This window comes from Lichenostomus cassidix, chromosome 2 (genome assembly GCF_008360975.1).
Source record: "Lichenostomus cassidix isolate B80296 chromosome 2, HeHo_3.0, whole genome shotgun sequence".
NCBI lineage: Eukaryota > Metazoa > Chordata > Aves > Passeriformes > Meliphagidae > Lichenostomus > Lichenostomus cassidix.
Window position 1 is genome coordinate 20,719,979 of NC_139482.1, and position 25,413 is coordinate 20,745,391.

General features: G+C 37.3%; 1 protein-coding gene across 2 annotated transcripts in view; it reads left to right on the forward strand.

The window, feature by feature from the left end:
• ITGA8 (integrin subunit alpha 8) overlaps positions 1 to 25,413 on the forward strand; it is a 114,128-nt gene that overhangs the window by 68,527 nt on the left and 20,188 nt on the right. For both annotated transcript variants that reach the window (XR_014849721.1, XM_085050622.1), the window contains exons 23-27: positions 1,765 to 1,845; positions 7,412 to 7,517; positions 9,343 to 9,501; positions 14,940 to 15,065; positions 17,867 to 17,980. Coding sequence is in view for 1 of the 2 variants with exons in the window: in XM_085050622.1 (XP_084906748.1) it covers positions 1,765 to 1,845; positions 7,412 to 7,517; positions 9,343 to 9,501; positions 14,940 to 15,065; positions 17,867 to 17,980 (586 nt within the window). In the remaining variant the exon portion in view is untranslated. The remainder of the gene's footprint in view (positions 1 to 1,764; positions 1,846 to 7,411; positions 7,518 to 9,342; positions 9,502 to 14,939; positions 15,066 to 17,866; positions 17,981 to 25,413) is intronic.

Consider the following 25,413-nt stretch of genomic DNA (forward strand, 5'->3'; position numbering starts at 1 on the left):
GTTAGGCTACAAACTGGTATGAAAATGCTGAAGAGCAGACAGCTATTTAAAAAACAAAACAAAACAAAACAAAACAAGAGAAAATGAAAGAGTAAAAGAGCAAAACTTCTCTCTGCATAGGGAATGTACCCTGGAGTTAAAACTCACTGTCTTGTACATTCATTCACAAGCAGCGGGACAGTTTGTGCATTTCTGTCTCCTTAGTGAACAGGTAAAACAATCCTACAATGAAAAGGGAACAGAACTCCATGAGGCAAAAGGAGGAAATTGCCTAAATAGAAGGAAAGGGAAGAATACATCGGAATTTGAGTTCTACTTTAATTTATTCAAAAGAGAGAGCTTTGATTTACTTCAAAACATCAAGTGGAAAATAAATATTTTGGTTTGCAAGACTGAAGTTCATTACTTATAAGAAACAAGCAAGAGGCTGAGTAGTGTCTTGAAATCTGATTCCTTTTCTGACGTGGATTTTGCTGTGCAATTATGTACCCCATAGAGAGAGAGATGTCCTGGCACTTTTATTTAAACTATTTTCTTCTCTAAAAAATGCCATAAAGCACAAACAAGGTTGGAATGCCAGATATATATTATCAAAGTCTGTATTTTAGCTTTATGGAAAGTAGGACCAATATACAAATTGGAGAGCAGTTTATTCTAACAAAGTTTTGGTATAATTTTTATATTTTAAATGGTTTTTGTACTTTTACACTGAAAACAATGGCCATAGAGGATTACATAAAAGTTCAAATAATGTTTGATGGGAATCTGCATTAGTTTACAAACAAATTAGAGCTGCTCTTAATTTTAGCAATCTGTAACCAGAAAGTCTGGATCAAAGCAGTATTACTCTTTACTCCTCAGGAGTCAGTCACTGGGAATGCTGACCTCCTCTGAATGTTTCCATTTGACTGATGCTACCCAGATGTGATAACAGCAAACTGTGACAGCAATAGAAACTTAGTGTTCATGAGGCAAGGAAGTCCACACTCGCTTGGAAAAAAAAATCCAAATTTAGTGTCATTAATCCCATGATTGAAGTCTAAGTCTGTAATTACATCACTTATCTTCATTGATTTGAACCTGCAAACCTTTCTTTATATGAATGGGCTGTAGTCATAGGAATGGCCTTTTCAAGTAAGTGAAACTACCTTTATAACTAAGGATTTGCAACAAGAAAAGACAGTAGGAGTGAGAGCACTAGATTTTAAACATAGGGATCTCTTTTCACTGCTAAGTGTTTTTAAGAGAGTAAACACTCTCTGGATAGGAGAAGGAAGAAAATAAGAAAAGAAGAAACAGTTGACCTTGGTTCTTTTTCCCCAAATACTCTGTCACGCAAAAGTCACAAGTTTGAAGAGTCATAAAAATAAATTTTATTATAACAAAGCTTGTCTTGTTCATTAACACTGCCTTCCTCCAATGCATGAAACAAACTTGTAGTCTATTCAGATACTTCTATCTACACAGATAACAAAATTGTACAAGGAATTTACATGATATTCTGAGCCAAATAAAGTTGTATCATCTTGTTCATCATCATAGGATTCTTTAAAGGCAGCTTGAGTTAATTAAACATGTGATGAGCTCAAATAATATCAAACATAAATACCAGTGTCCTACAAGACTGAAGAGTGGCACTAGGAATCCAATTTTGTAATGTTCAGTGGCATCACATCTTAACTGTGGGCCTTGTGTATTGAGTACTGTGATAATATAGAGTTCTGATAAATAACCTTTGTTAACACTTGTATGTATTTTTTCCAGTTCTAACAAGATAAATCCCACCAGCAACTTAGTGAACCTCCATATCAACATCAGCGCTGTGACTCAAGTTCAGATCAGAGGGTAAGTATTCAACTATTTCAACTCATAATGATAACTACATTTTTATGGAATCTTACTGCATATTATAACCCCTTGTAGTGAATCTTTTGGCAGATTACAAACCCAAATGCCTTACCCATCTAGGACATCTGGGTCACACCCCTGCAAGCCTTGTAGGATGGAGCTACTACAGACTTATTGAGTGTCTGTGCAAAGACAGCAACCTGTAGAATCTCACACCGTAATAACACCCATCAGAGCCCACACTTTATTTGGGCATTCAAATTGTGCATGGATGTTGCTAATATAAAATGCCTGTTCATATGTGTGGGCCCTCTTGTGCAACCACTTGGACACTTAATGCTGAATACCAAACAGAATCTGCTGCTTTTATGGCTGGAAATGTGAAACACATTATGACGAGGGATATACTAATAGAGAGCAGAGTGAGGCCTTTGGAAAAAGGATGAGTAAGGAATGAGTTAGGATAAAAAGTCAACCAGCTATTGCTGTAGGTATATTTTGCCTGAAGCAAATGCCTGTTCACTTGCACAAAATATATCAAAACTAAACAAGTACAGGATATGATCAAAGATGATCATTTCTATCTCTGTTTTCACATTGAGCTTGGTTTTGGAAACTATAAAATGCAGTTAGGTGATAATTGCCAGCTGAACATGAGCCAGCACTGTGCCTAGGCGGCCAAGGCCAATGGCATTGTGGCTTGAATCAGACATAGTGTGGCCAGCAGGCATTGATCATCCTGCTGTACTTGGCACTGGTGAGGCCATACCTCAAATACTGGGATCGTTTTCAGGCCCCTCACTACAAGAAGGACATTGAAGTGCTAGAGCAAGTCCAGTGAAGAGCAAGCTGATGAAGGGTCTGGAGCACAAGTCTGATGAGGAGCAGCTGAGGGAGCTAGGGGTGTTTAGCCTGGAGAAAAGAAGACTCAGGAAGACCTTATTGCTCTCTACAATTAACTGAAAGGAGGTTGTAGTGTGGTGGGGATCCAGCTCCTCTCCCAGACACCAAATGTCAGGACAAGATGAAATGGCCTCTAATAGCACCGGGGGAGGTTCAGTTTAGATATTAGGAAAATCTTCTTCACAGAAGGAGTTGTCAAGCATTGGAAGAGGCTCCTCAGGGAAGTGGTAGGATCACCATCCTAGGAGATACTGAAAAGACATGTAGATCTGACACTGAGTGACATGATTAAGTTGTGAACTTGACAGTAGGACTCAATGATCTTTAATGGTTTTTCCAACCTAAATGATTCTAAGATTTCGTAAGATTATCATACTACCCTGTAAAATCTTGGAACTAGACTCCTATCCTGGCATCCTGGAACAAGTCAGGAGGATGTCTTTTTAAAGCAAATAATTGCCCCCAACACTTTTTATCTGGGATATTAGACTTCCTGCATCTCCTCTTATGAAACTACAGCACAAGACCTTAACCATTATCAGCTCTGCAAGGGTTGAACAGGAGCTAGAAGGCCCAGATCCACTTCCACAGTCAGGCCATGAGGCTTGGCTGATGCAAGAGGCATAGATGTTTCTTATGTGATTGCACCTCAAGGGGCTGCCTTAGGTGTAAACAAATAAAAATGTATTTATTTATGATTTTTTTAATTTATAAAAATGTATTTATTGTTGTCACTTCTGAGACAATATGACTACCTAGTGCTAGCAATAAGTCAAATAATTTTGTAGATCACAGAGAACATGTTTTCTGCTCTAATATTCAATCTCTCTGCTCTAATATGCAGTCTAAATCAAACAGATTTTTAAAGGGTTTTCATCATATTTTGTAAATGTATTCCAGGTTAAGAAGACTAACCCTAAAGCTAGTCAGGTGCTAAAAAAAGGGCTGGCACTCAGAGACTGTGTGGATATATGTTAATGATTTTATTTCTGGAAAGGAGCATTTTAAAGACATGTCTAATAAGAACAAAAGTGAGAATATGATTTCATTTTCTGTACCTGGTGGTGATCTAAGGAAATGAGCTGGATAGGAATAAAGGTGAAAAATACAAAAAGTGTAATGCAGAAGGAGAAGCAGAGGCTTCTTCAGAAGTAAGAATCAAAAGTGTTACTTAATGGGCTACGGATGCGTGAGAAAATGTTGGGAGCCAGCAGCTGCTAGGTGCTGCCATGGATGAACACCCAGGCTATGGACTGTGGAGTTTCTGACTGAAATAGTTATGGTTACATACACAGGACTTCTCAGGAAAGGTTGCTTCGAGTGCTGTGGATTCTGTTATTTTTAGTGAAGTTTCTCCTCACTTTCATAAAAAAAATCTTACAACCTTTTTATTGTTTGCCAACCTTTTGGAAACTTTGCCTCCATCATGTTCTTTCTGTGCCATAGTGTGCTCTCTTTAATGAAAACTTCTGTAACAGGTAAATAGATAGACCAGAAAATGACCACAAAATCCTCAGTTTGTATGAGCTTGGTGACGAGTGGAAAAAGTTGCTTGAGTTGCTGCCTGCAGTGCTAAGAAACAGATTATTAAATACAGGGGAATTACTTAATTGAGTGACTTCCAGTTTCTTTCCTAATTATTTTAGTTTTCTTGTTAACTATAGCATCTGTGCACAAAGGAAACATTGCTGACTGCTTTGTTGACAGAATTTGCTAATTACTCAGAGATGCTAAAACATGCAGTTCCAAGGGAATTGCTCACTATTTCCTAGATAAAAATAAAAGAGAGACTATGTCCACATTTGGACTGGAAAATATCTTGCATTAGTTTATCTACCGCTCTTCACAGAGCTGCACAAAGTGGAACTGTATGAATTGTACATTTTACTGAGGAAAAGTAAGTAGTTATGAAATTGTGCATGTGCATACATACGTATATAACTTGCACAGTGGAACCATGCAAATACTTCCTCTGTGAGAAAGGAAGAAGTCTTCTTCAATACCCTTTTCAAAAGAAAATTAACATTGCTCCTTAGATAGTTCAATAAGCAGTTGCTTTGATAACTAAGATTTGATTATTCTGCTTACCTTTTTTCTTCTATAAAAATGTGGGAGTTTTAGTAATGTCATTGTTATTTCCTGCTGCTGAAAGAGTGCTAGAGGAATGAGGGATTCAGAAAGGAATTAATTTGGATTGAGAGGATTTGGAGCTGGCAGAATTTTTATTGCATATCCCTCATAAGCCTTTTCTGTGGACCATACTTCATCGATCTTATTTTTCAGTGCTCTTGTTTGATGACAATTGTCACCTAAAAGTCTAGGAAAAATCCTTGTCTAATAAATCACGCAGGTGTTAAAAATATTCTCAGTTAAATGCAAAATAAAATAGTGAAAAGAGTGGACTCGTTCTTCATTTGACCTAATTTTGCTACTTTCATGTCAACAGCAGAAGTCCTCAAAATAACTGTAAATTTTATTTCTGTTAAAATTCTGTTAAAATAAATGTTCTTATATACTTTAGAATAATTTTAATTTGGTGTCTAAATTTCTACTTTGCATTTTGTAATGCTATGGATAAGAATGATACTTCCCTGGCAGTGCAATAAGTGAAAACACTGAGTTTTAAAACCTCACACCTTCTTCTTTTTGTCTATGTACAATTTCTGATTTGCAATTTTCTGTGGTAGCTTAAGGGTCTATGTGTCTTGGCTTTTCTAACAACAACCTAAAGTTTGTATTCTCCAACAACAATCAATAATTAAAATTCATATTGGAAACAAGATGATTTGTGAAACTAAGGCTAAGTACTTAATCAGAAATTACTTTTTAAATGAAAATGTTTATACTCTTTTATTGTTAGGTTGGCATGTGAATTTGTCCTCTGTTAGGACCTGTTAGTACAAACTGCTGGTCTTTTGATGTCTGAGGAAGCAGTAAGAGTTAGCAGGATAATCCAGAATACACCAAATTTCACAAAGAGTTGTACTTCAGCTGGATGGTATTAAGTTGCTCTTCTCTGGGATTTCTTGCTGCTTTGAGAAGCTGTATACTGTAGAAAATTTTCTTGCAGCCATTTCATTCATTGTATAAGACATAAGAGCTGTAATCAAGAACAGTTTGTTTCTTCCAGTAGTGTTTTTTCAGCATTTGCAACAAATCCATCCAATCTTTTATTCAAGGGGCAATCTGCAGCACAGCCACTGGAAAATGATTAGCATCAGTGCCTAGAAGTCCATCATCTTATTTAAATGTTACATTGAAAAAAAAAAAATTATTGTTTTATAACAGTTTTATGTCAGCAAAATTCCAGCTTTGGCAGAACCAGCACTGAAATTTTTTGGATTTTCTTTCAGTTAAAGACTCCATAAACCAGCGAAACTGAGTGAGAGTTGGCCCTTGCAAAGAAAGGGTAATACGTACTTGTCGCTGTTGAGCCGCTAGCAGAGAAGAGATCCCGGATTCTCAGCGTGGCATAGAAAAAGCACTTTATTATTTTGAATCCAACTTATATAGACTTTTCAGAGGTCACCCAGATTGGTCAGTCAGAAACCTCCCCCTAGGCCTGATTGGCCAGGCCTGAACTGTCCAAATCTCGAGACACTGTTTTAACAACATCCAAATTTTATCTTTGTTTATAAAACACAGGAGGAAGTTCTCATGGGAAAGACCTGTGCTAGCCACACATACTGTACTTGTAGACGACAGATGTCTGTGCCAGAATTCACCTACCATGCTAAAAGAAATTCTTGGGATCTGATTTCCAAATTCTGAACACCTGAGCAAGGTTAAGTTGGCATCTGAATGGGACCGGTGCAATGAACTTCCAATTTTTATGGGAAATGAAATGTTTGTGATTCAAATTCAAATGTTAGCAGAAGACTACTTTCTTAAGGTCAGACAGAGAAGGGAAGAAAAAATAAAATAGCGAACGGGAAGAAAGATGCCAAATATTAAATCACGGTTTTCTTTGTTTATGTTTAATTTATGTGTTGCAAGTTGCAACAGCATTTCAGTGAATGCTTTAGCTGCCACTTCATTTGCAAAGCTATTGGAAAGCCTAGAGCACTCTTTTAGGCTCTAGTCCTGAATTTTGTTTCTCAATACACCAATTTCCATTGACTTTATGGAAGTCACAGTATCTGTGTTTCCTGTCTGTAAAATGAGGTAGGCTACTTTGCAAGGTTTTTTAAAGGAATAATAACACGTCATAGAACCTGTTAGAACAGGTAAATATCCAAAAATGTATTCTAGGGAAGAATGATGCATAGCATTAAACACCTACAGGTTTCAAATGGAAATGGGAAAATATATTTATTTACTCTATTTTTGTCAATAATGTATTTAGATATCTCATCAGTGAGACTGGTATAAATGCCTAACAGCTTGGATTCCTCTCTCCAAATTGGGCTACTCCCTTACCTGGAAAGGACAGTGCATCAGAGGAAGTATGAAACTATATGCACACCCTCATTCATCTGCAAGGATTGGGTAGTATTTTATGGAGGCATTGTAGCATTCACCTCACCTAATTCTAATTAAGGTGCCCAAATAACCAGCTTTTGAGGGCTCAGTTTTCTATAATATTCTTCCTTTCTTTCTAAAAGTAATGCAGTCAGTCACTGGTAGCAGTTACTGTTTTAACCTGTTTTGTATATTACAGAGTGTCTCACCCCCCAACAATTATTTTGCCACTTCACAACTGGGAACCCAAAGATGAACCTACAAAAGAAGAAGAAGTTGGTCCTTTAGTAGAACACATCTATGAGGTAAAAATCATATATTTTGCCACAGGACCTCAAGCTGGCCCCATTGAATTCATGATGGATTTGGTTTATTGTCTTTATCTGTAGCTAGATAAAGCCACAAATGTAAATACTCTAACTTTAGCACAAGACCCACATTTAATCTGGGCATTTGTAACTCCATTATCTGTTCATGTGAGTGGAGGAGATACTAGTTTATGCTGGGAGTCTGTCTTTGATACTTAAGGGATATATACTTAAGGGATATATAAACATTTTGGGTGTTTGACAAGAATTAAAAACAGTCCTTATAAGTTCCTTATAATCAATTTCAAATATCTTCTCCTTAGAAGCTGTGCATGCTGTGCACAGGAAAAAATGTTTTCTTTGACATTTAGCTAACTGAAAAAAATAATGTAGACATACATGTAACTTGTTACCTCAGAAAATGTTCTATTGAAAATAACTCTTAATGTTTGAAGTACACATATTTTTAGTTATATTGTTGGTGGTTTTTTCCCTATGGATGATTCATGAATTAAAAGAGAAGAGTTCATCTTAGAAAAAGGGCATTGTGTGAGTGAGCTACATGGAATAGGAGCCATCCTTAGAATCTGATGGATGGCCTTTATTCTAGAGGGTAAAACAGAGGGCTTCACATATGGTTATAATTCACAAGCTAGCACTCAAGAAAATATAAGCAACAGAGCTGAATCAGCAGTGTAAGGTTACAATTTGCATGACATACTAAAGCGTAGTGAATAAAATTGTAAAATACAAATTATCATTTGTGAATTCCTCATCTTAATAGATTTCTCTAAACTGAAAAATACCTAATGAATCTTCCTGTCTCAAGCATTTGGGTTGTTTGTGAAAATATATATGCAACCTCAAATGTATTAAAATAATTACAGTGATTAGTTACAGTTATTAAGGGAACCACTTTCACGGTTTATATCAGCAGAGCATTAAAAAGACCAAACACCCTTCCAGAAGATGTAAGATCGAAAGTGGTTTTTATTTAGTTCTAACTAAAGGTCATCAGTCATAAAAATTCTGCGAATTTAACAAAAGGAGGTTCTCACATCTCTAGACACTGTAAAGGTCCATGGTGTTCAGTTTCTTCAGCTCTTCATGCCCAGTGATAACACATGTCCAGACTCCCTGTTCCCATCAGTTATTTTCAAACTGTAAACTAATATAAGGAAACTATTTTAATAGCTTAGATTTCTTAACTTTTATTTTTCCTATCTTTGCTCATTTTCCTCAGAGAAAAATAATGTCCTAGGATGTTAATTTGGGAAAACTAATTCCTTTAGTTCTTTTGAGGAAATTCAGATTGAGAGTGTTGAAGATACAGTTCTTAACCAAAGAAGGTGGTTTAAGTTCTGGTCTACCTTCTATTCCTGTGCCCTGAAAAGTGATCCTTTTGTATTCTGACGTTTTGGCTACTCTTCTCAAGTATGATCTGTTACTGTTCATTGTTCATATTTATATAGGGTTTATTTGTTAGTGGGTTTTGGGTTAGTCTTTTTCGATACTTTTTTAGATAATTTCAACTCTTCATATGTGGGAAAAAATGGGAAAGGTGATGGATTTCCTGAATACAGACTTAGACAGAAAAGAGTGCTCTCCCAGATTTGCCATTACTTTTGTGATTAATGTGGAGAGGTTCTTTTCTCCTACCTGCCACAGATTCTCCATCAATAATGATATTAATAATCTATACATCCTTCCCTAAATACTTCAAGGCTGTGGCCAATAAGAATTTGAAAATATCTGAGTGGTTGTTGCAGTTTTTTGTTGCTATTTACTGCCTTGGAGAGTACTGATGATATTTCTTTGACAGCTGCACAATATAGGACCAAGTGCCATCAACAATACAGTTCTCCATGTTGGTTGGCCTGTGTCCAGTAGAGAAGAATTTCTTCTTTATATTCTTCACATTCAGACACATGGACCATTGCACTGTCAAACAAGCTCTCCTATTAACACAATGCAAATAAAGGTAAGTATTTTATTTTCTTCCCTTTCTTCATTTTGATTGGGGTTTTTTGCCTACACTTCACAGTGGAATGGAACTTTTGGGGAATTTTTTAACAACCCAAGATCATTTTCCTGGGGAAGAAGCAAGATATAAATAGTCTGTAATGTTTCTAATGTGGCAGTGGTGTTGCACGGTACGTATTTGGTTTCTGTACTCTTTTTATGAGGAGAAGGCTGCACTCAATCCCACTGTGGATGCTACCAACAGATGTGTTAAAAAGCGCCCTGTCCCAATACCAACCACTGAGGAGCACCACGCATCACTGGTCTCAAATAGAACATTGAGCCATTGACCGCAATTCCTTGAGTGTGATCACACAGCTCATTCAGCCCGCTCATCTGAGTGCTCCGTCAGATCCATGTCCTTCCAGCACAGAGACCAGGATGTCATCTGGGATGGTGGCAAATGCTTTGTCTAGGTGCAGGTAGATGAAGTCAGTTATTCTTTCCTTATCCACCAACAGTGTGACCCTGTCATAGAAGGCCACCAAATCTGTCAGGCACAATTTGCCTTTAGTGAAGCCATATTGGCTGTCACCAATTGCCTCCTCATTTCCATGTGCCTTAGCACTGTTTTCAGGAAGATCTGCTCCGTTATTGGGCTGGGCATGAAAGTGAGACTGACTGGCCTGTGGTTCTGCAGGTTTTCCTTTTTTACCCTTTTTAGAAATGGATGTTGTGTTTCCCCTTTTGCAGTCAGTGAGAATTTCACCAGACTCCCACAACTTCTCAGGTAGGAACTGTGTCTTAGCCAGTTTATCCACCAGTTCCTCAGAGCCCATGGATGCATCTCATCAAGTCTCATGGACTTGTGCAGCTATAGATCCTTTAGATATTCTCAAATCTGACCTTCTAATGTAGTAGGTAGTCCTTCGTTCTCCCTTCTATGATTTGGGCAGTGTGCCTGCAGCATTTGCCAGTGAAGACTGAGGCAAAAAAGTCACTGAGTACCTCTGCATTCTCAACATCCTGGGTAACCAGGTCTCCTGTTTCCTTCAGAAGAGCTCTTACATTTTCCCTCATCTTCCTTTGAATATCCATAGAAGCTTTTTGTGTTGTCTTTGACATCCTTGGCCATACTTAATTCTGTCAGGGCTTTAGCTTTCCTAATCCGATCCCTGGCTGCTTGGACAATTTCCTGTATTAAGGTCTATGTTTGTGATGGCAAATCCCCCTCAAAAGAGCTTGGTTTGGCTCAAAGTCAGGAGATTAAGCAAAACACAGCTCTACATACTATCCCATCAAAAACAAGGTATCCAGTTTATAAAGTATAACTGATTCCAGACATGTCTGGAGTAAACAACAACACCTCTCAAATTTAACTAGTAACCTATTAAACATCTTTCAGAGAGAGCTGCATTCCAAGTGCTAAAAGTGCATACCAGAAGAGGTTTGAGTTTGGTATATTTGGTGAAAGGAAAGACATCTTTCTAGTGACAAGGAGTGCTCACAACCTCAGGAGCTACAAGTCAAGTCTCTAGCCTAAGCAGACATACAATACGTACATAAAAGACTAGAGAAAAATTGATGTCTACCAAATACATTATGGCTAGATTTTTGTGTTTCATCCAGGAAACTAGAGAGGGGTTGAAATTCCACCCTTTTATTTAGTTTCTTTAGAGGAAGAAAAAGCAAATGAGTGATAGGACACAGAAGATGGAAAATGTCTGTCCATTTTATACCCAAAGCCCAGGAATATTGGAGACAGAGAATTTTTTTCTAGATATCTTTTCTACCTTGTTTTCCCCTCTTTTTCAAAAGTGGCAAGGAGGAAGAAGTTGAGGTGCTTCCTTTGTGCTTGCAAGCCTAGCTTCTCAAGCTCACTGTTCCAATCAGATTGCAAGTACGTAAAAAGGAGTTCAGCATACTCCCAGTATAGCCACTGTGTTCTTTCTTAAGTTTGAATTAAGAATCCGGGTAGAATACTGCCACAATCCTTACTGACATTATCAGGCAATGTATATTTTCATTATTAATTTTTTTTTTCCGTTTGCTCTTCCTTCTCCTACTTCATAATGATTGCATCTATTACATAAACAAGACTAAATTCTTGTGAAGCTTGTGAGAAATTTTCCTGTAATAACAGTCCATCTGTTGTGGCAGAATATGGCTTTAGGTGTACAATCATTATTGCAAGAATTTAAACATCCTTTCCTTATTTCAGTTTTTCAAAGCATTGAACAGCATGAATACACAAATCAGGTTTCAAATATCTAACACTTATCTATTGCTCCAGATGGGAAGAGGACACAAAGAGAGCTTCCTTCGAGTTTTGTATAAACAGCAGGATGCTTAGCTCAAATTTCCAAATAAGGCTAAGGATATTAAAAGCCTGACTTCTCTTGGATATCTGAACCTAGCTCTTTTAGGGCACTCAAGCATTTCCCCTCTGAAATCACTCAGATTGTCAGTTTCAATCAAAGCACTATATTCCTCCCCATTACTGAATTTCTTGTCTTGTAAAAAGGTTTTCTTTGGGCTTTGGTATCTAGTCCACAGAGATCAATCACACCTGTACACACATGGGAAGACTTGTTTAGGGACTTTTCTGTAGCTTACCTTTCTATGAAGGCATTGAGGGATGTGAAAGGATAATAAAATTATGAATCTTGAAAAAGGTGTAAAAAGGAGCAAAAGTACTTAAACCAAAGATACAGAATGGATTCCATTGCAGAATAACTCAGTACACTAGGACACTTCAATCTAGAAAAGAGGTGACTGTGCACAATATGATCCTCAAAATGAGTAGTGGCAGGAAGAGCGTGGGTGTGGATTGACTGTTCTCTGCCTATTCCTGCACAGGAACTGGAGCATTTAATGAAGCCTGGAGAGTCATTCAAAACAAGCAAAAGGAAGTGGTGGTTCATGGTGGCAGGTCTTAGGTGTCTGGAATTTGTGGCCAAAGGGAAGTAGTCAGGGTTAAAAGTTTACATTATTTTAAGAGGAAAGTGAACAAATTCACAAAATAGGAGTCCAGTGAAGATTAGTAAATGAACAAAAACTTCATACCAATAAGGAAGTCCTGGATCTGAAAACATTTGGAAGCTGAAAGTTATTAGGAGAATATTGTGTATGCATGCCCCATTCTTACTTCCTTCTTACTCTTCCTAAAGACAGCTGTGATGAGAGGAGGGCTCAATTAGATACACTTTTGTCTTGAGACAGTATTCCTGATGAGTTGTTTCTTCTCTCCAAATAGCATTTTTTTGAAACCTGTACCTATAAATACCACTTCTGCAGGGTGACACACATGGCACATTCTCAATAGCTGACACTGTAGTACCACAAGTGAGGCATCTGTCAGGGAAGCAGTGAAATAACAGCAAAAATCCACCCCATGGATAAGGTGCATCCACAAACGTGAGTGGCAGGAGCTAACCCCTTCAGAGGCACTGTCTTCTCCTGCTGCAAAACTGTTACCACGGTGTTTAATCTTTGTCTCAGGACAAAATAATACCATCCAATGTGTTGCTCTTGAATGGTCACTGACCCCTCTTGTGTAATAGCTTTTACACAAAGTCCTCTTCCAGGACTTTTCTGATGGAGTTACACAATGCAGCAGAGGCTATTGCCTGGCTGAAAAATGAGAAAAGTTAAACAGGGTTTTGAAATGAGAAGTCTGGTGAACAGGAGAGATCTGGAAACCTGCTCAAAGTAATAAGGCTCAGGAGAAGAAAGCAGTACAGTTTTCCATGGTGGGGAAACTGTCAGAGTCCACTGTAATCAAAGGGAAGGAGTGATTATCTGTTTAAAACACAGTGAGCTAAATACATGGCATATAAAATAGCTACAAAGACAGACTGTACAGTTGTGCAATTCCATGTGACCAGCTCAAGAAGGATAAAAGAATATCTCTAGCCTGGACATTTAGGCCACTGAAGAAATTCTGCTTTTAAATTGTTGCAGGAGAAACATGTGTGTTCTCTTAACCCCAGAAGGCTGTTTTCGAGCCTTTGCTATAACAATTCATTCCTGAAGATGCTAACACTCTAGGATCTATGAAAAAAGAAAAATGTAAATATTAAAATCCTCTAGTATTCAAATTGATCTACATATCTATCTGTTGTGGTCATATATTGAGGGCTTCTTCACAGGCATATTATTATATTGTGGGGTTTTTTAATTTGTCATCATTAAAGAAGTCTATGCGCTGGTGAAAGAATTCTGGAAGGAGAGTTTGCACGTGTTATCACATTGAGAGGGAGAGATTTACTAGCTACTTAAGTGTTCCCGTATTGCAAATAGACAATGTTAAACTCATTAAGCAACTGAAAAAAGAGGATTCTTCTTTTTTAATGGGTTTTCATCTATTAATGAATTATATCTTTCATTTTGTAGGATGCTTTTGACAGAAGGTGTCAGACAATGTCAGATGTATATGTTCTGTTTACAGAATTATAATTTTAATCAGAAAAATTATACAAATTTTCCAAATCTAGTACTACACAGCATAGTGTGTGGAAGATTTTGTGAGCTTATAACTAATCTCTTCCCTTCATTACTACAACAGTTATTACAAGTACAAACATTTTCTTTAGGAATTTTTTTAAGATATTTTGTGTTCAGGCTTAAAGACCTGATAAGAAGGATCTGGTATAACTCTTTACAATCGGAGGTCCTTAAGGAATACCTTTCACCATGTTTAGTTGAGTTCCTTTGAGCTCTTATTGTAAACTTCCATGTATATTTTATTCTGATTTTACATACTGGGATTGCCATGAATTAAAATTTATCTTTCCTTCTGTAGCAATTTGCTCCAGGAGTTCTTTGAGGCTTCATAAAAGAAGCCATAAATGCCCTGTGAAGAAATTAAAGACAAACTGCCAACAAAAAAAGCAGATTTTAACTGGAGAAAAAAAATCTGTAAATATAAAGCTAAAAAGAATGAATTTTAATGTGAGATTAAAAATGAAGAAACTTTTGCTTTATACAAGTAGAATTGTTACCAAAAAGGATCTGTAACATATTTGTTACATTATCAAAAATTGTGTTGTGTAAAGTCAGACTTCCTTTTTTTTCTAAAACTGGTAAAATCGTTATATTTCATTAGACAGATTCTGATCTGAACTAATGACTAGATTTCTGTGCAACTCTGAATTTATCCTGTTACATATTTCAGAATCTGCCCTCAAGAGTCTAACAAAATTAAAGTAAAGCAACAAAATTGACACCAGTAAGAAGTGGAAAAAAATGTTATCTACTGTAATTCCTATAACTGGGCAGTATCTAGCTGTGCTATTACTCATTCTGTTCCTACTTGAAGACAGTGTATTCTCATGATTGTGTTGTTAAATTGAGAAAACAGTGTTAATCCAAAATTCAGGACCTCTTAGATGGGAACAAATCTGTTAGAATCATTCTATGAGTATGTTGTTACCATTCCCATTTTCTTCTTTGCAGTTTGCTGTTCCACAAGACACTCCTGAACTTGCTGCTTTTTTATATAATTCCACAATTTCTCATTACATCAGGAGAAGGGATGTCGCAGTGGCAGAACCTCACAGGAAAAACTCTGCAAAAATATTGGTGAGCTATCTGAAAGCTGTATACTGGGACTGTGCAGGGAGCAGTGAGACTCTCTACACAAGCAAGGCCAATGGGACCAGTCACTGCATTTTTAACAATCCAGACAATGCTGGAGCAATAGCAGCACTCTCCTAGGAAAGTAGTTCTGATAGACAGCCTGGTACCTCAGTATTTGGACCTGACGGAGTTTCCAGGAGGATTTTTTCCTCTCCTGCACTCAAAGTGCCATCCTTAGCATACTTCAGCACTGTAGGTTTCAGCTGCCATTGCCTAAAGGCAGTGTTCAAACTCAGTGACCTTGAGATCAGTCAAGGGATTCACACAGTCAGTGCTTTCCATCTATTTTTATGAACCTTTGGCAGAGTTTCTTTCATGCTGTCCAGTCTCTTATTAATCTGTTTACTGCAAACTCATGCTTGAATTCTTTGACCTCACTAGAATTTGGTAGGAAGCGAAGAACCTCCCAGACTTAAGTCTTCTGGAGTAATAGAATAATTACATTGCTTCTGAAAGTTAATTTGGCAATTTTTATAACAGGAAGAAGATAGACTGAAAGTAATGAAAACCATAATGTTATTAAGAACAAAATCACAGATTAACCCATTTTAAACAATAGTCACTGTTGATTCCTGTGCCATTCTTTTACCAACCCAATACCCCCGGAAGAATCCATTTCCACTGTGTCTGAAAGAAAAATGCCAGGATTTTCGAAGACATGCCAGTCAATATCACATAACACTTAATCCATTCTTCAGTGATAGCTTAATTTTCAGTTTCCTTTCTCAGTGACTAGGCCCATAGGCTGCCAGCATAAAAATGACTGCAGCAACTGGAAATGGTTAACAAAGTAGTGAAGTATGCTCTGTGTCTGCAACTCAAAATATGAAGCAGAGAATTTTCAGCTACTTGATGTAGGTGGATCAAATATATTTAGTGGAGTACTCTGTAATATGAACTTGGCACTTTGATGAGCAATCTTCTAGTACACTATGCTTTTGGTCAGCAAAAATTAGGATAGGATTGGGTGCAGTGCATACCACTGTATATGTAGCAAGACTTATCCAGGATGAGCATAGAAAAGCAGTGTCATTAGTTCAGTTAGAAGGTGTCCCAGTTCTGTGTGCCTTCAGCATTAGTTACTGCTGATGCATAATTTTTTTTTGACACATTGGAAATATACACGGAAAATTAATGTTGCTCTGGAAAAAGACTGATTGGCCAAAGAGAATTCTTTGTTAAAAATTGTTGATAATTTTTTTTTAGAAAATTTAAGTTATTTTCATTTTCATCAAAGCATTTTCGCAGAGAGACAAAATGTTCTGAAAACCTCTTATTCTATTTATACTGCTTATTAAACATTTGGTTTCTCTTCCATTAGTTCCAATGTTACATTGTTCTGAAAATCACTACAGGCTAAATGCATTACTAAGAAAAACAGAAATATGTGTTCAGGTCCTAAAATGTCAGCCAAAAGTAGACTTCTTTGCATAATAATGATTTATTTTGCTAATGTGTGTTTTTGGCCACTATGATTAATGAAAACAACTCTTCTCCTTCCTGCAAAATAAATAAATCTGCTTGGACGATGTTTAAAGCTAAATAAACAAACACTTTAAAATATTAATTTAAAAAAAAAGTTCATAGTTGCAAGTTCCAGGGTTCACAGTTGCATTTTCAGGCAGATATAGAAAGCAGGAATTAAGCATGCAGCTTCTGCTTATCCTCTGATAAGATAGAGATTTGTGGGGAAAGCTGTCTGTAAAGCTACAGGATTCCTTAAGGGTGTTTTCAGATCTGTTACATGCATCATCATTTCATTTCCTGAAGTATGGGCATTGGTAGTGCATTCTCACTCTCACTAGGGAATATACTTACTTGTGAAAACTTTGCTTTGTTTTTGAGGTCACAAGGCCTTCTGTTGTGGGAGGGATTCTCTTCATTGTTATAAAAATTGGAATCAATTAAAACCTCAGCCTTCCCCTGAATCAAAAAAAACTTTTCAGATAAATCCCATTTGTATATACAAAACTTTTTTATTTTTTACACAGACATTTAATCATTTTTATGATATATTTTTTCATTTTTATACCCTAAACAACCACATCATTTCTGTGGTTACCCCATGAAACTCAACTCATTCCCTTCAGTGGCTTCCAGTCAGCTTTTAACCTTTTTTTGTGACATTCTTCTGGCAGACTTTAAGAGTATATAGTTTTGAGTTGCAGTGCTTGGCTTTTGCCTTCAACCTTGTGTATGAGCCAGAATCACTGCTCATCAGGAATGTTTCATGGACAATAAGTTTCAAGTAAAGCAACTAATGAATCTCAGCAAATGTTCTGGCTGCTATAATGTAAATATCAGTGGGAAAACCAGGAGAGTTAGAAAAGAGGAAATATTTAGGAGTATAAATAAACAGTTCATGTATAGAGAACAAAAAAACAAGTGTTGAAATCTTAAAATGATTGACATGTGAAGAAAAAGCACATGCTTCAAAGGATTGGTAAGTGCCTGAACATTTTAAGAGTTCTTCAGAGCAGATACTGTTGAAAATTGTTACTTTTATTTTCTTTAGTACAGGTCGGTGTTTGTATTCATTGGTGATGCAAAAAGAATCCGCTCCTTGGTTTGTAGTTCTCGCAGTGACTCATGGGGTATCTCATGTATATTAGATGAAATGACTGATTTCAGACTGTTTAGCTCTTTAATGGAAAGTTGATTTGTTTTTGCTTATTTATAGCATTAGAAAATAATTTAATACATTTTCAAAGCATCCATATGACTTCCCTTTATTTTGTGCCCAGAACTGTACAAATGTGAAGTGTGTCCTAATTTCATGCACGGTGGGACAGCTGGAAAGAGGAAAGAGTGCTGCACTGAAAATCAGGTCCCGGCTTTGGGCGCAAACATTCCTGGAGGTAATGCACACAAACATCTCTTTCTATACACATACAAAAATATATTTTATTTGACCAGATATTTAAAAATATAAATTATTATAGTAAATGTGTCAAATGCAAATACTTTTTGTTACTCTTTCTTTGAAGGTAACATCTCACTGCTTCCTGCCCAGGTTGTTTGGATGTTGCTTACTTTTCTCTTTTTTTTTTGCTGTCACTCCTCCTCAGATTCCAAATTCTACCTGAAAATTCCAATAATGTTTTTAAATACCTTTCCTGGTTTTGTTTCTGCTTTCCTGGACTGGCCCAAATCAATAATCTCTTAGGTCTCAATGATGTGTCTGCATTCATAACCTCTTTCCAATGGAAGATTTTTCTTGGAGCCAAACAGCATGTCATGTACACTATGTCCAGCTTAAAAATTCACTGTTATTCATTCTCTGTTAATCTAGAGAGGAATATTTTGTCTCAAGCTCATACGATACATTACACTCACATATGGACAATGTGTCTTACTACTAAAAGAAGGGAGGACAGTGTAGACAATGGAAAAAATAAACTTCTCTTGGCAAATATTTGCATTGACAACTTCTGCTCTCAGGATGATACTCACACTGCATAAAGGGACCTGTTGGACTGAGCCCAGAGGAGAGCCACAGAGGTGATTGGAAGAATAAAACACTTCTCATATGAGGAAAGGCTAAGAGAGTTTGAGTTGTTCAGCCGGGAGAAGAGAATGCTACAGGGAGAGCTTGTACCACCTTCCAGTACCTAAAGGGGTCTTATGAGAAAGATGGAAACAAATCTTGTAGCAGGGCCTGTTGTGATAGGACAAGGGGTAATGGTTTTCAACTAAAGGAGGATCTATTTAGATTAGATGTAAGAAAGAATTCTTTTGCAATGAGGTGGTGAAATGCTGACACAGGTTGCACAGAGAGGTGGTGGATGCCCCATCCCATGAAACATTCGAGGTCAGATTGGACAGGTCTGTGAGCGGCCTGGACTAACTGGAGATGTCCAGGCTTATGGCAGATGACTTTTAAAGGTCCCTTCCAACCCAAATTACTCTATGATTCTGGAAGGTAGAGGGATTGCACTGTGAGCTGTTACCTCATAGCTGGCCATGTATGTGTATTTACAGTGTAGTTATCTCTTTAACACTGCGCAGTACACAGAATTTTATAATTCAGTTTGCTGTTATTAGGAAATAACTGCAGCTCCTGTCTTGATCAAACTGATTTATTATCAATTTCTTTCTCAAGGAATTTAGAATTCTCTAGTCTTTCTGCCTGGAATGCAAGAACCTTCCTGTGTTCCCTATAGCTGTGGGAGAATTCCTTATACACAGGGTGCCTCTTACCCTAACAAGAGAAGAATTGAGGATCTTCAGTTTACAGCTTTAAATTAAGATTGTCACACCTTTTAAGTTAATTTCTCCCTTCCCTCAAATGTGAAAATAGACAAGAGAAATTCCTCCTCACTTGCTTTCCTGAAGAAATGAGAGTAGATAAGATGGTATTATCAGAAAATTGAGTGCCAGGTCAGTAGCTAACCATATTTGCTCCAAATCCATAACAGGTTCAAACTTTTGGGGGGTCACTGATCTCTCTTAGTGTACAGGACTAGGGCAGTGGTAACTTGAAAAGATGAATTGAAACATTTTTCTACCTATCTGTCAGGACATCGGGTCATATTCTGTGTTTCTTCTCCAAAAGCTGTTACAGGACCATTATGACTGAGGAGTGCTTAAGTTCTGTCTTTGCTATCTCGTCTTGCTTTAAAAAAAAGGGATTTCTGTCTAGCTCAGTAACAAAGGGCATCCTTTCAGATACCAGGTGAACTAATTCCTGATATGTCACTGCATTTTCTTTCTATAAACAGTCAGTCCCAAGAAACTTTCATATCCTTTTTTCAGTTCCTTTAACACAAATAAAATGCTTTTAAGAGAAGGCATATTTAACAAATATGTTTGATACTCTAGACTTGATGTACTTAATTTAGGTCTGCTGAGTGAGTCATCTGCTAGTGCAAAAGGAAAAAACAAAGGAAGGCTTGGGTTCAAATTTAAGCCCAAAAGCATGACACCTTGGATGTCTCTCTGTCCTTTCAAATCTGGGAACTGGGTCATCTAGTGCAAACTTTTGTAAAGGACAGAAAATACCAGTATGTAAGCATCTCTACAGCTATAGAAAAAACATATATATTGAGAAATAGGATGGGTATTTGATTCCAATGTTTTCTAATTGTATTAAGAGACTGCTTGACAATTTTACACTGACTAGGCTGTTAAGTTCAGGTAGGAACTTCATGACACTAGTTCTCTGTTCCCAACACAAAGAAACAGGCAGAGAGGCAGATATTTTCCTTGACCGGAACAATGTGGGATAATTTTAAGCACTGCAGTGGGCAAGGAATAACACAGAGAACCTTCATCATTTTCTTCACTGAGCAAAAGATAAAACTCAACTCCTTTAGCTATTTTCCTTACTGGGAACTGACCCTGACATATTCTGGATCCAGTCAAGTCTTTCTCCTCATCATTCTGCTCGTGAAATTGAATTAACTCTACAAAGGCCAAAAACAAGGTCTTGTGAGAAAAACCCTGTGCACAGATTCTTAGATGAAATTCCTAGGCTATTTACAGCTATTTCAGTGGGAATTAGCCTCATAAAGGTTTTCCTAAGTCTAATTAAGTATATAACAAGAAATATCTGTAAGAAATTAAACAAAATTAATGGAAAACAGAGTTTTTCTGAGTTTTTGTCTGTGACAGAGGATGTGTAACAATTGGAACAAAATAGCTACAGAGACTAAATCTCCTCTTTTTAGTGACTCAGTACAAACAGAATCTTTTTCTAGATTGTAACCTTAGGTAGCCTGACTTAGGTTCAGAACTGCATGGAATTGAGTGGCATATTTAATGCAAGAGCAGTGGAACTCATTTCATGTAATTTTAGTAATCTGAAAGTTAGATACCAAAGCTGGTTGCCTAATTCTGTAGATAGTGACAAAATATCTTCAGAGGATGCATTATACAGCTGATTTGAAACATTTTGTCTTCTCTCCTTCTGATCCGGGTGGGGAAAATGGTTAAAGCTGGGCCTTGGGATATGCAAGCACACTGGGCAATGCCAATGCTGCATTCCCTTTAGCTTCTCCATGCTCCTTAATAAATGCTGCATGCTTTGCCTGCACTTCCCTTCACTTGGTGAGCTCCAGGCAGAGATGGAATGTTATACCAGCTTGTGGGCAGGGACAAGGATGATCCATCCTGTAGATTTCCTGGGTAGGAGACCTCCTGGGAAACACCCGTACCAGATCATCTTCTGCTAACTTCACTGGTCTTACATACCTTTACTATCAAACAAGACTTTTTATGGGCTGTGATTTTACCTTTTCCCTGTAAACATTTCTGTGTCCTTTGAATAGTAACTCGCAAGTCTTGTTAAGACTCAGAAAAAATCCACTCAAAGCAACAGAATTTTTTCCTAAGCAGAAAAAAGTAGTCCCCAGAGAACTGTTGCATCCCCCCATTTATGTCTAAATAGCTGCCAGAATAACATGATCTCTACTTTGCAAGCAAACTTGGAGAGAGACAGTAAATGGTGTCCTAGGGTCTGGTTGTCTTCCTTCCACTCATCTCAAAACAGTTCCCTTTTCATAGCCCCTTTTAAAATTCACAGTTACACAGCCATCACCATAAAAGACTGTATAACATAATTAGTTTCCTAAAAAGGTTGTTATCTGCTCTTAGTAAGTCTGCAAGTGTTCTTAACTAGGCTGAAGTCTGCAGATTCAAACTGAGGATTAAAATGCAGTCAAATGCAGAATCAGGATGAGATGATTGTGGACCAGCAAGGACTGCTCAAGAGCCAGACTGAACCCCACAGTCATGGTTTTGTAAAGAAACTTAGGGAGAAAGTATCTAAAGCAAAATTGCAACCTCTTTACCGCGTTCAGTTAATGTAAAAATTTTCATATGCCAAAGAAAGCAAAATATTGGTGACACACAACATTCCTCATGTTATAATCTACATGAAGTCATGATGATTTGCAGAAGAAATCGTTTGTGCTCATTAAAGCTGAGAACACAGTGTCATGATGTATTTTTTTCTTATAGATAGCTAATGCAAACCTGAGAAAGATTTTGTTGGAAGTGATTGATTTATGCTAGGATTAAATAATTATTGTTTTTCATCAAAGTTATATGGGCCAGCCTGTATCTTTTGTTGCCACAAAAGATCTGTCATGTATTGAGTGACTCCTTCCTCTTCCACTTAGTTTAACTGACAACAGCTGACCCTTTTGTCTCTTGACAGTTGTAATCTGTCACCTTAAAACCCAAACTCCCATAACAAATGACAGTCAAATGACATGCAATGATTAGACATGTTTGAGTAAATAAAGCAGCCCAAATTTCCCAGCCAGCCAACAGAGACAGAGACAGACATTGTGCAAAGGCCAAGAAGAATCACAGACTTTTTTGGATTAACTTCAAAGTTTGGCCATAAATATGAGCCCTCTAATAAAGCTGACTTTTGGAATCAGACTTGCTGATCAGGCAAATAATAGCCTGACTCGTGCAAAACAGAAACAACCTTACATGGTTATGTTACATTGTCTTCTGATGGAGCTCCATTATGTCCCTATTTGTCTAATCATATTTCTGAGTCATCTGAGGGAGACCCGAGGGGATCTTGTCCAGTATTCTTGACACAGATGGACATTTTTAAATATAAGACTCAGGAGTTTTCTAGTAAAACATCTGTTTTGAAAATGCATTTCTAAGTGATGAATCTGTACCATCTGTCTGATTTGTGACAACCTTCGGGCTCCAGGCTCTTTGGAGCTTATAACATTGTGGGATATGGAATTCAGCTCATTCTTAGCTATTAATTAAGCCTGTACTGAAAACTCCTCACAATGATACAAATGTTCTGGGAGAGTTAGGGGAGGCAGTAATGTAAAGAAACCACAAAGGGTGTGTGATGTTCCCAAGAAGTTTGAAGTTTATTTTATTTTCTTTTAATGTTTTTGAATATAATTGTATTGTTTCTCTCTTGACTTTTTGACAGTTTGAGATCTGTGAATTTGGCAGTCCTGATTGCATGAACTTTAATAGTTAGAAGGGAGAAAAATCTAGTTTTAATCAGAAAAAGTTGAAAGGCAAGAGATGCACCACTGCATATGGGTGCTCTCTTGGTACCCAAAGTCAAATTTTGGTTTTTCTGTTAAATCCTCATTATTTCAATGTTTCTGAACATGCACTGATCCTGTTTCTTTTTAGATGCCTAAAAATGGAAATGTATGCTTGACATATTAATAGTGATGTGTGCTGCAACACCAGTATCTTAAGTGCCTGGCCCCAAACTGGTATCCAAAACAAATGACTTGCACTAACCATCAGGGTGGTACATGAGGCTATCCCTTATCAGGAGGATAGACACCCAAATCAGGATTAAGTGGGAATATATCCACCCTCACTAAACACAGAATCCAAAAATTGCTTAGGAGGTACCTACAGAATTTGAGGAATCAGAGGACTTGGTTTATTCCATATTCATTGCCAGAAGCAAGACCTGGCAGTCTAATGATTAGAGAATTCAGGACTGGAAGACACAAATTCAATTCAAACTCAGCTTGAGAGGCCCCATATCCCTGCTTTTTAAAATGATGGTGTTCCTTTCTGCTGAAGCTGCACCAAGGACATAAAAAGAAATTGAGAGGTCTGGAAGGGTATAGAAAACCACGAAGAGCCTGATGTAGCACCTTGTTGGTTTGGACCATCAAGTACAAGTCCTCCCTGTCATCCACCTTTGCCTTCATTTCCTGGAGCCTGGAGCTGTCACCACTGTTAGAGTGCATGCTCTAATTGTGTTTCCATGATGAGAAATTGTGTTGAAAATCTCCATATTTTATTACTGGTGAAGTCAGAGCCTCTTTAGTGTAGCCAAAGTTCTCTAGGCCAGGTAATGCTTTTGTGGTGAGGATTCAGTTTAGCTGCACAAAAGGAGCTAGAGAATGCAGATAGCCCATGCAGTGGGGCCCCACACACTGTGCAGCACATGTGTGTTAGCAGAGGCTTGGAGCTCAGAAGAGAGGTGAACTGGTGGAAGTGATCTGAGACAGGTGAGAGATCCAGCTCTTGTGTAAGATCCTTTATTTGTTCACTTCTCTTCCTCTCATCTTTACTATGAGAGCAATTATTTGATCTGTAAGTGGAATGTGACCCCAAGGAACAATAACTCCTATCATCAGCATCCTCCAGCACAGAAACTCTTTCTGTGTCTAGTGGAAAACATCTCAGTCAAGGGAAAAGTGCCTAGTATTTTCAAAGAATAATTCTGTAGCCCAAAATTCCCCATCTGTGGATGCAGAAAAATTAGTGAGAGAGACATCTTGTGCCTTCATTCATTGCCACATATAAGCCATGCATGGAAGTTTAAGTCAGTTATTTTAATTTAGACTGACAATTAAAAGCCAAACATTTTATGTACTGCCCTTCAAGCCATATAAAATAACAAAAGGAGGAAGTCGTCAATAAAAATTTCAGTTGCATCAAAAACCTGTTGTTATTTGAAAAAAACAAAATTAGTAAAAATCAAAACTTTCATTGTGGCCTAAAATACTATATTATACTGGATTTAATTGTTTATGTGGAAAGAAGTCTAAAAAGAAAGAGACATTTGAATGGGGCTGAACTAACTGGAGGTCTTTTGGGTGTGGCCTAGTTTAGTTTTCTTTTATTTTTATTTAAAATATTTTCAGTGTTGACAAGATCAGAACATGAGAATCTTGCTCGATGTGCTATAGTATAGGTAGTGTTAGATATATGAAGAAATAAATAAATTGATAACCATTATAATCTGCATATTGAAATCTTCTGGAATCACAACAAAATAGCTGCCTCTATTATAACGTAAAATAGGCTGTTAAAATGAATGTAAAAATACAATATGTGAAGTGTAAGAAAATAATGACAAAGAGAAGGATGTGTTGATTTTCAGAGTATTGTCTTTGGTCACAGATATATTTGGGTAGACATATCCTCTTGCTACAAATAGCACAAATACTTTTTGACTATGTATAGAGTCATACATACGTTTTTAAGGAAATTAATACAAGAATAAGTGGTTGTGTGAGCTCTACTTTCAGCATTTATGTAAGCTACTCTGTTGACAGCAGTTCAGATTTTGGGAGGTATTGATCAAAGAAGGCAAGCTAATGAATTCCCAAAGCATGTATTTAAAAGGTATTGCTTACCCTCTTGTCCTTAAAGTGTGCCAGACTCCAGCAGTCAAGAAGGGAAACAAGTTTTAATCAAGTAGTGACAATATTGTTGTAACAGCACTGAACTTCATGTGCAGCAGTCGTTAGTTCTTGGGGCAAAAATTCCACCACAGCATGCAGCTTGCTGTAGGGAAAGTGTGTGCACTTCAGCTGGGGAGACT